The sequence below is a fragment of the Peromyscus eremicus genome, chromosome 11 (assembly GCF_949786415.1).
Source record: "Peromyscus eremicus chromosome 11, PerEre_H2_v1, whole genome shotgun sequence".
Classification (NCBI taxonomy): Eukaryota; Metazoa; Chordata; class Mammalia; order Rodentia; family Cricetidae; genus Peromyscus; species Peromyscus eremicus.
The window spans coordinates 59,316,705-59,327,714 of NC_081427.1; the positions used below are offsets into that span (position 1 = coordinate 59,316,705).

Sequence of the window (11,010 nt, forward strand, 5' to 3'; positions counted from 1 at the left end):
AGGAGAATAGGAGCCTATGGTTTGCCGTGTATGGTTTGGCCTGGTGATTGGCCTTGTGATAGTGCTATCTTCTTATATTCTTCCACAGGAACTAGATTTCTCTTGTTGAGAGAAACGGCCCACCCAGCTCTCCAGATCTCCTCAAATGGGACGGTGATCAGCTTCTCTGAGAGGAGACGGCTGACAGAGTAAGTAGAAGCCACCATAGCTGGGTTGACGCTCAGCTGTAGAAGATCGGTTTCCCCAGTTCTGTATCAACTGAGCACATTCTCAGTTTAATGAGATTGCTCAATTATGTGATGGATATAACACATGTGCAGCAGGCAGTGTTCACTATGAGGTGTGCAGCGGCACGTATAAGCTCACAACTTGGAGCAAGTGTCAATATTTTTATTGGGACCATAAGTGCAGATGGTTTTTACCTTAAAGCAGTCAGTATTTCAACCAAAACCAAAATACTGGCTGCTTTCAGGTATTATCTCTGGTTCAGTGAAAAACAGAATCCAGTGATAATTCTGTTATTTTCAGTAGGAACCCAGGTATTGACCACTTGGATAGGAACAGAATGGTTTATTGAGTTCTTAGGTCTGGCCACAGAATCTTGCCCTCCAGTATTTCCCACAAAAGGCAGTGACATCAGCCGGGGAGTGGTGGTGAACGCCTTTGATCCCAGCACTTGGGAGGCAGAGGCAAGCAGATCTCTGTGAGTTCGAGGCCAGCCTGGGCTACAGAGTGAGTTCTAGGAAAGGCTCCAAAGCTACACAGAGAAATCCTGTCTCAAAAAACCACGACCACCACCACCACCAACAACAACAAAATAAGGCAGTGACATTAAAGAAAACAGGGACCAAAATCTTAGGATGGGTGGGAGACTGCCTGGCAATTTGCCTGCTCTCTGTCTCTGCCTCTCATCTGTCTCTCCTTCTGTCTCTCTCTTTCTCCCTCAGCTATCTTGAGGGTTGAAATGCCAACTGGGACAAAGTATGGGCAAAGTATAGATAGAATTTTTCTGTGTCCCAGCAGCTGCTCCCAAATAACCACACTGAGACTTATTAATTATAAATGCTTGGCTGATAGCTTAGGCTTGTTTTTAGCTAGCTCCTATAACTTAAATTAACCCATCTATGTGCTACCCTGAGGCTCGTTTCCCTCATCTATGTACTTCCCATCCTGCTTGCTCTGCATCTCATGGTGTCTCCTCAGGACCCTGAGACTCCTCCCTTTTTCTTCCCAGTGTCCTTCTCATCTGGCTCTCCTGCCCAATCTCTTCCTACCTGGCTATAGGCCAGTCAGCTCTTTATTAACTAATGAGAATAATATATATTTACAGCGTGCAAAGATTGTTCCATAGCAGCAAAGCTTTTGAAACACGTGCTGCAGAGGACACTGATATGCCCAGGTATAGGCTGGTAGCAGTAACATCACTCCAGTCCCTGGTAACTTGCATGTACTGTGGTCCCATCTTGATGCTCAACTGTCCACTGCCAGATTTACATATTACTTGTTTCTGGAAATGACCAAGTCTTCTCCAGGCCCCAGAACCTCTGATCTTTATTTATAAGGCTGTTTACTCATCATTTAACCACAAATAATTGCTGAACATCAGTCCTGTTTTAGACTTCTTTGAATCCCTGGAATCTAGCATAAGGATTGGAACATTGTAGGTGCTAAGAATTATACCTACTCATGGATTGAGAAAACCAGTTCAAAAAATGATTGAAGAATAGATGTGGTGGGGCTGGAGAGAGGCTCAGTGGTTAAGAGGACCTTCTGCCCTTACAGAGGATCTGAATTAGGTTCTCAGCACTCACGGTGGGCAGCTCACAACAGCCTGCAACTCACACTCCTAGGGATCTGATGCCCTCTGCTGGCCTTTGTGGGCACCTGCCCTCATGTTCACATATCCACACACACATAACAACACATACACATAATTTAAAAAATAAATCTTGAAAAAAGAAATATATGGGATTTATTTTAAAAAATAAAGTTTCTTTTTTAGAAAGAAGTACACTGGAGTTGTAAGAGTTCGTAGATACTATCTGATGGAAACGGGGATGTTTCCAGTTTGTTTACTAATTATTAGCATGAAAATTAGCTCATAAGTACCAGGAAGCCTGGCTTTCCTCCAGGGAGTGAGGGCTTGTCAGTTGGCATCTCTCTGAAATGAAGTTATTGGGTAAAGACATAAAGCAAGTGAAATACATTGGCTTGTATTAATCATTTTCTCATCTGTTCAAGGGGAGAGGGAGGGAGTGCTGACTGAATAGTAATACCATGAAGTTAAAAATGCCTCCTTGCTGTCTCAGCCATTTTCCAGCAAAACTGAGCAACCCATGCAAACAAGGTCACTTGTCCATGGTTGCAATTTCGCTGCGCTCTTGATCAAAATAACTATAGTCAGGCAGAAAGAGGCCTTGAACTCACCTCCCAGAGGCACCTCAGCCAGAGAGACTGGAGCACCTCCCCAAAGCCACTGGTCACGCTGCTCAGTTCTGTACTCTGCTCTGGCTTTGCCAGCTGTCCTGACATTTAAAAGCTGTGCCCTGTGGGGTCACTGTCACCCGCAAGGTCAGCTCATACTGGAATTCAGTTCTAGAAGGTTTGAAAGGCTAAACTTGGTTGTACACACCTATAATCCCGACCTTCAGGAAGCCAAAACAGGTGCATCACAGAGTTTGAGGCCAAGGTGAGCTACATAGTGAGCCTGTGTGCCAAAAATCCAAAATGTGATACTTCCTGGAGATTCCATTTTATTTATTTATTTATTTATTTATTTATTTATTTATTTATTTATTTTTGGTTTTTGGAGACAGGATTTCTCTGTGTACCTTTGTGCCTTTCCTGGAACTCACTTTGTAGATGAAGCTGGCCTCGAACTCACAGGGATCCGCCTGCCTCTGCTTCCTGAGTGCTGGGATTAAAGGCGTGTGCCACCACCACCAGGCTTGGAGATTCCATTTTTATTTTTGCAGGTTTTGGAAGAAGAAAACTTTATAAGCCATGTTCTCTCACCTGCCTCCATTGTACTCCTGCCATTTCCCTGAGGGCAGAAGTCATGGCATTTCTCTTCCTCCCTGTCATTATACCACTCACCACCTGATTCCCAGACCCTTTAAGAGACACAATGAACCATATGTTCATGCATAAGTCAGCAGGCATATGTCAAATGCATGCTGGAGGTTGGTGAATCCTGGGGCAATCTGGCCAGGATTAGGAGCATAAGGAGCAGATGGTATCTTAGTCAACTGCCAGCAGTTTCTGAGATAGACCCCTGCCTAAAGGGCAGGTAAGGTTGATGCTCCTGGGGTAAAGGCTGGTGATTTCTGTGATAACCTTCAGCTGATCATCATTGCTTACAGGATCCCCTCCGTGCTGGGGGAGGAGCTCCCTGCCTGTGGCCAGCATTACTGGGAAACCACAGTCACAGACTGTCCGGCCTATCGACTCGGCATCTGCTCCAGCTCAGCTGTGAGGGCTGGAGCCCTGGGACAAGGGGAGACCTCGTGGTACATGCATTGCTCTGAGCCACAGAGGTAAGCCGGGGACCTGCCTTCCTTAACTTAACCCAAAGGTCACTTACAGTGTCTAGGCAGGCATCTAATGAGGAGCTTGTCATGTCCTTGTTCAACTTCCAAACTAGGTAAGACAGCAAACATAAAGGGTGTGGCACTTAAAGCATCATTCTGATTATCACAGAATCTAGACAAGAAGGCATCTTATATTCAACCTCATTACCATACAGACCCAGCCACCCAGAGGCAGCAGCCTTCCCGCTCTGCTCTGTGGGGCTCAGCTTGGCTCTCGAGAGGCAGAGAAGGGCGTTATGTCCTCTCACCAGCCAAGACAAAGGAAAAGAAGAATCTGGCAGTTTTGCTTCTTAACTCATGCCAGGGTGGAGAGAAGTACCACTATGATGCTCAAAGGGCTCCCTCTACAGAGAAGGAATTGGCAGGGGTGAGAAAGAGGTGTTTCCCCAGCTCTCTGCCCAGCATCGACTTAGAACAGAAACTGACAAATTATAGTACATTGACCCATGCTCAATTTTTGTAAATAAAGTTTTATTAGAAAACAATCATGTTCATTTGTTTATATATTGTCTATGGCTACTTTTGCACTACTGTGGCAGATTGGAGAGAGACTGAATAGCTGTCACATACCAAGATTTTTTTTTTTCCTGTCTCTTTGTAGATAAATCTACCAAACAATGCCTGGTCTCTATTACTCATATGTTTGGTGGGTGCATAGTCAAAGCCATTAGCCTGTGTTAGACTCGAGGGCTCAGGTGACATGCTGTGATCTCAGTGTGCTTACAGGATGATCTGATTCTTGTCCTGGCCTTACCCTTGACTCTGCCTTCTATTGATTACTCTCCCTAAGTTCGTTAACTCTTTGACCAATTCTTTATGCATTTAGTCTATCTCAGAAGGCCTTGGTTTACCAGTCCTTGACATGCACTAAGGCTTAGTAAGGTTGAGGCCTGGCCTGCTACCTTTTAGGATCGTAGGATCACATTAAGTCAGAGACAAGGAAGAGCTTGACATTGTAGTATGTCATCCAAGTGGCAAGCATTATTCAAATGCAAGACTTTAAAAAGGAAGCTGTCCTTTGACACTCTTGCTTGTGAGCTCTCAGAAAAGGCCCCCAGCCTGGGATCTTGCATATCTTCAGCTGCACATACCAGCCCACCCCACACACATTCTACTTGACAGTTTGATTCTCTGAGATGGTTCACAAGGATGCCATCTCCAAGTGCTATTTAAAGTCACATTTCATCGAGTCAGAGCAATTATGATTAATTGATATTCAGTGCTGTGCCATGCTGAAGGGCTCAGCCCTTGCCCAGAGTTTAAAATCATTTAAGCCTAGAGTTTACAGTTAGCAAATTATAGGAGCCCAACATAGGTATTAATTTCATTCAACGCAAATCTTCAGGCTAGTAAAATGGTTCAGTGGGTGAAAGTCCTTGCTGCGTAAGCCAGACAACCTGAGTTCAAGCTCCGGCACCCATGGCAAAAGGAGAGAGCCAAAAGCTCTGCTCTGACCTCTGTGTGTGGACCGTGGCAGGCAGGCATCGCGGTGCACAAGTGTCCCCCACATTAGAGGTAATGATATTGATGGATGATAATGATGACGATCTTTTACATACTTTCGGACACAAACCAAAGGGTAGCTTCCAACCCTCCAATCACAAATTCCTAGGACTTACTTTGTAGAAAACCGAGTTGTATATTTTGCGACAAGTTCTTCCTATAACTTTGGTCTTGGTTCTTTCAGGCCCAGTGTGGGCTTCTGGGAGGCAAATACACCTGCCTTTGTGGTTGCAGCACAGAGGCCAGTGTCAGGTGCCTTTATTTCATGCTTTGATGGCGCCATATGAGACACCCACGACCTTTAGGATTCTGGGAGAGCAGCGCAACAAGCCCACCTGTGATTCTCAGTTTTCTAGTTCAGTGACTTTAAACCAGCTCTATGGCTCTTGGTTGAACCTAACATGAAGATGGTCTTGGGAGACACCACTGGTTCCCTTCCAGGTCCTTCTTAACTTTGCTGTATTGGTTCAAGGCCCCTCGTGTTCCTTACCAGTCTTACCCTAACCATGCCCACACTGCCCTGCCTGCCACAGCTAGAGAGAGTTTTTAAACATTATTTCATCATATCCCTCCCTCTTCTAAAATCAGTCCACAGGTATCTCTGGTGGTATCAGAGCTCGGGGTGGAAGGACATTTATAGGGCACAGAGAAGAAGGGAAACCAGGGAGCAGCGACCAGGCTAAGGGAGGAGGAAAGTTGTCTCCTGTGTAAAAAGGGGTCTGGCTGAGCCTGGATCAGCTTGTAATCAGGATGATGGAAGCCCCGGGGCAGGCAATCTGAGAATCCAGTCATAGTCAGGCTTCTGGATGATTCTTATTTGAATAAAGGTCAGCAGTCCCAAATAGGAACAGGCAAATGGGGGAGGGGAGGGGGGAAATGGAGCTCATGCCCAAGCAAGACTAAAGAAAACCAACTCTAGCAGAGGAATGCTTCCTTTTAGCCCCCAGTTTCTTTTCCCAGTCACTTGGCCTGGTTGCTCTGGGCCTGTCACAGCATGTTAGACCTTGGTGGTAATAACACATGGCAAAGGGAGACTGTTGGCCTCATCAAGGCTGGTGCGCAAAAAGAAAGAGGAAGGAGTCATGGTCTCACTACCCCCTTCAAAGGACTTCCCAGGGGCCTGACTTCCTTCCATGAAGTCCCACTTCCTGAAGAACCTACCATCTTCCATTGCACGGGCTGGTGACCAGGACTGTAGCACATAGGCCCGGGGAGTCAAAAGCCTGTGATAATCACATGTACCCTCACTTAAGAGTACCATGAGGAATTGTGCTAAGAAAGAAACAGTAGAAATGGGAATGTACTCCAGGTCCTGTGGGTGCTGTGGGACGCAGAAGTATGAAGTAGGAATTCAGCTGGCTATGGCAAGAGCTAATGCCTGGAAGAAGCCAAGGGCCTTCCAGAGGATAAAGCCAAGGTTCAAGGAGTCTTGGTGACATTGGCTCTCAAATATTAAGCTGTTTTCCTGCAATGAATTTCTTGCATGCTATTGTAGCTTTTCCATTCCTAGAACAGTGTGGATTAATTGTTCTTTGGACATAGTTTTTCATATACAATTAAGGAATTTGGATAACAGTCACCCAGGAAAGGCTTCCTTCTTCCAGACCTTTTGTTTCTCCTTTTTAGCATTAGAATCATATGGCTGCCTTCTGTAACTCTCTCCTTTAGCTAGCATCCAAGGCCAGGGCCAGCTCCAGACAAAAGCATTTTATCTGAGATACCTCTCAAACATCCAAGGACAAAGGGCAGACAGAATAAGCATTCCAGACCACCTGCTAGTCTCCCAAATTAAGGTAAATATTCATATGGAGACACAGCCTAGGCCAGGCAGATAGGCCAGGCAGATAAGCCAGGTACATAGCTTTGCTTCTTGTGCAAATTAAGCTCAGACCCTCCTTTCTTATATATATAGCCTTAGTGACATCTCTAGACTTCCCTTTTGACTTTTAAGTTAGAACAAAAGGTCCGTTTGCATACCAGGTACATCAAGCTGTGACACAGGCTGCTTAGCTACCCCCACCCTGCCAGAAAACGATGCAGCTGAGTTTTACAGAGACAGCTACGACTCCTAAAGAAATATAGGCAGTTTTATTTTACTCATGATTTATACTAACATTGAGGACTCCTAACCACTTCTAGGAATGTAGTTTGAGCACATAAATTCCCTTTTTCTGATATATTAACCGATTTAAGCTCTTAGTTGACCCCCACCTCCTTTAACCACTCCCCTTTTGGGTTATAAAAGAAAGCCTGATGGTCACTGCCTGAGGTAAACTCTTATCTGCCTTTATGACCCTGTAAGAATTCAAGCCTGGGCAACCTTGCTTTGGCCAAAGAATAGCTGCTTTGTATGGGTGTATAACTGAAAGCCTCAGAGACTTGGGGTGGGTAGAGGAACTAGAGAGGATTAAAGGAACGAGATGGAGGATGGAGAAGAACTAGATGGGGAAGAATAGATGGAAGAATTAAGATGGAATTTAGAGAGAACAACAGAAAAATGTAGAGAGAATCAGGCAAGAAAGGAGCTAAGTATGAGAACAAAAAAGAAGCTGTGTAGATAGATGTTGACTCAGAAGAGTAAAGTGTATGAACTAAAGAGCTCCGTGTACTTAGATTCAGTCAGTATTCCTCAGATTAGTATCCCAGCTGCTTGTAGTTTCTTCTCCAGGACTCTGAGAGAAATCTCCCCAGGGCAGACACCTGAGGGGTATTTGATACGTGGGACTGGTGGAGTCAAGATTTTAAGGGATGTTTTTTTCTCTTGCCTCCATAATGGGGATTGCCTTGATACTGATTGGTGATTGGCCTTCTGAGAATATGGACTTTCCAAGCCACAGGTGAAGGGCATCAGTTCACTGGGCCATTCAGAATCTTCTAGACCAGTAGTTCTCAACATATGAGTCCCAACCCCTGGCAGGGGAAGGGAGAGTTCAAATGACCCTTTTGCTGGGCCGCCTAAGACCATCGGAAAACAGATAACTTTATGATTCATAATAGTAGCAAAATTACACTTATGAAGTAGCAATGAAAATAACTTTTTGATTGGGGGTCATCACAACATGAGGAACTGTATTAAAGGGGTACAGCATTAGGAATATTGAGAACCACTGCTCTAGGCCTGTGTTGTAGAATAATACCTTCTACAATAATAAAAAAAATGGTGTCACAGCTATTCTTGAACTGTGACTGGAAAGGCTGAAAATCTGAATTTTATACATTGTTAAAATGTTCATTTTAAGTGGCCAGATGTAGTTAGTGGCTACGATCCCTATTTGGGACTGCTGGTCTCTATTCAAACAAGAATCACCCAGAACTCCAATTCTTAATACCTTAGTGCCTGGCCTGGCGTCTCTGCCATCTTGAATACACTACCCAGATGTATGGTCAGTGTCCCACGTCCTCTCCAACCTGCTGGGCAGATGGCGACTGCTCCTTCCCTCATCCGTGCCCATTCTGCTCCTGCTGCTCTATCCACTGAGCTTTCTCTTTCCTCTTCCCACCCACTCCTGTCCTGCCCATTCCTGATGGCCTAGTGTGAACTTGTCTGTCCCCACACCCCTGGAGGATCGAGAGAGGAACGTGGTATGGAGACATGCCTGCACAACACGTGTGAATGTATTTGTTCTGGAGCGTGACATCAAAGCTCCCCCTGGCTGCTGAAAACTTAGAGATAAAAGAGGGAACTCGGTCTGGGCAGAGCGGGGCTTATTCAAAGCTAAACGTTGGCAAGAACTAATGGCATTACTCTTGAGCTTCATAAAGGCCCTTATGTAAGTTACCTATAAATCTTTAAAAATGTAAAATTAATACGTTGTATGGAAGGCAAGCCCACAGTACTGTTTAAATACATGGCAGTCTCAAAGGAGTTTATTCAAAAGAATGACACACCATGAATGCGGCAGTTAAAACATGTGGGCAGCTGGGAAAGAATTAGAATGTGGAGAAAAATCACAGGGAGGCACACGCTGGTTATTCTGGGACTGCCCCCTGATATGGAAGGAGCAGAATGGTTTGAACTTACTTCTGCTGGATGAGCTATGCATTTCAGCATCCAGAAGGGCTCCAGCAAATGTACTTAGGACAACACTATCTCAACTCCTCACTGTGAACTGAACTGACGAAGGACCTTGATTATTCCCAAGTGATTTTTTCCTATCAAATCTTAAGGATTTCCAAAGGTTTTAAAAATTGAATTTCTCATTCTGTTTCATTTCAGGTACACGTTTTTCTATAGTGGCATTGTAAGCGAGGTACACGCGACTGAGCGTCCCGCCAGAGTGGGCATTCTGCTGGACTACACCAACCAGAGACTTCTATTTATAAACGCTGAGAGTGGACAGCTGCTCTTCACCGTGAGGCATCGATTCAGCGAAGGCGTCCATCCTGCCTTCGCCCTGGAGAAGCCTGGGAAATGTACCCTGCATCTGGGCGTAGAGCCCCCAGATTCTGTCAGGCATAAGTGATCCGGGGCGTTCAGAGTTTATGAGAGTGAGAATTCAAGTTTGGGGTGGAGAGCTGTGGTTCTCTCTCTCTCTCAGATAGTCTCCCACACACATGCACTCTCAATAGCTGAGGGTGGCTGGGTCAGCGTGTGAGGAAAGCCAGGGACACCATCTGTGAGTGAGAGGCTGCAAACGCAGTCTCCGCCCTTCCGTTCAGAGCTGGAGTGGTTTCCTAAATTCAAAGGAGTCATACTCGACCCAGGAACCAAACCCAGAGAAATGGATTCCTGCCTGCTTTATCGGGCAAACAAATCCCCCTCAGCCAGATCAGAGAGGAGGGAAGGTTTTGTTAGCGGCACGGCACGTCTCCTCTGACAAAGAGACGTAGATTTCTTCCACAAGAAGATGTCACCTCACTTCACTAAAGGATAATGAATCCTAGTCATTAGAGAAAATGTTTTAGCTGATCTAAATTTACAATTAATTCTTTTATGATCATGTATGCTGTAGAATATAAGCCCAACTTCTCTGAAAATTCAAATGTAGAAAAATACTAGATATCAGAGCTTTCCATTTTGTTAAATAAATGTCTAGAATCTTATAAAATAAAACCTATTGCATGAACTTATTGCACGTAACTTAGCCCAGCCTCTCTGGACCAGGACGCAGTGGAGAGAAGATGCCCGTCACAAGCGAGCGAGGGGGTAGTGCTAATATTGATGCTCATTAGACAGTTTTGCACAGAGACTTTTTTTAAAATAAAAATGCTCTCAGTCCATGGAGTCTGTACAGTTGCTCCCAGAGTCAGCCATGAGGACGTGTGTCTCTTTTCATGGGAAAAATATGCTTACTTGTTTTTTAGATAGTATACTGAAAGTCCTCAAAACCTTCCTAAAGTCTGTGTGTAGAATTGCTGGACCTGGGAGGCACACAGAGCTGATTGGTCTTGCTCTCCATGATGGGAATGTTTTAATTATATTTAAGGTTTTCTTTTAATATTATATACTCAGTTATTTTTGCTCCCTCTCTCCCTCCCTTCATTGCTCTGTCTCCCTCCCTTCTTTCCTCCTCCCTTCCTCCCTTCCTCCCTCTCTCCCTCCTTCCCTCTCTCCTTCCCTCCCTCTCTCCCTTCCTTCCTCCCTCCCTTTCTTCCTTCTCCTCCCCCTTTCTTCCTTCCTTGCTTCCTTCTTCCTTTTTTTTAAAAAATAAGATCTAGTCCTGGCTAGCTTGGAACTCACTATGGAGACCAGGCTAGCTTCAGAGCTCTGCCTGCCTCCGCCTCATGAATTCTGGGAATAGAAGCGTGGGCCTCCATGCTTGGCAGTTCAGTTATTTTCTTGATTTGAGAAATAACATTTTACCTTTTTTTCCTGATACATCCTAAGCTATGTTCTTAATAGCTAGAGAATCTAGTCTGGACCTGGACCTGCACTGTAGAGCCCCCCGAAAGCCTTCGTCACCTCATTTTCAAATTA

The 11,010-nt window shown here is 45.0% G+C and overlaps 1 protein-coding gene across 1 annotated transcript in view; it reads left to right on the forward strand.

The window, feature by feature from the left end:
- LOC131921567 (cardiomyopathy-associated protein 5-like) overlaps positions 1 to 10,244 on the forward strand; it is a 22,878-nt gene extending 12,634 nt beyond the window's left edge. The window contains exons 2-4 of the mRNA XM_059276302.1: positions 3 to 188; positions 3,363 to 3,536; positions 9,310 to 10,244. Coding sequence (XP_059132285.1) covers positions 3 to 188; positions 3,363 to 3,536; positions 9,310 to 9,556 — 607 coding nt within the window. The 3' untranslated portion in view covers positions 9,557 to 10,244. The remainder of the gene's footprint in view (positions 1 to 2; positions 189 to 3,362; positions 3,537 to 9,309) is intronic.
- The last annotated feature ends 766 nt before the right edge of the window (positions 10,245 to 11,010 follow it).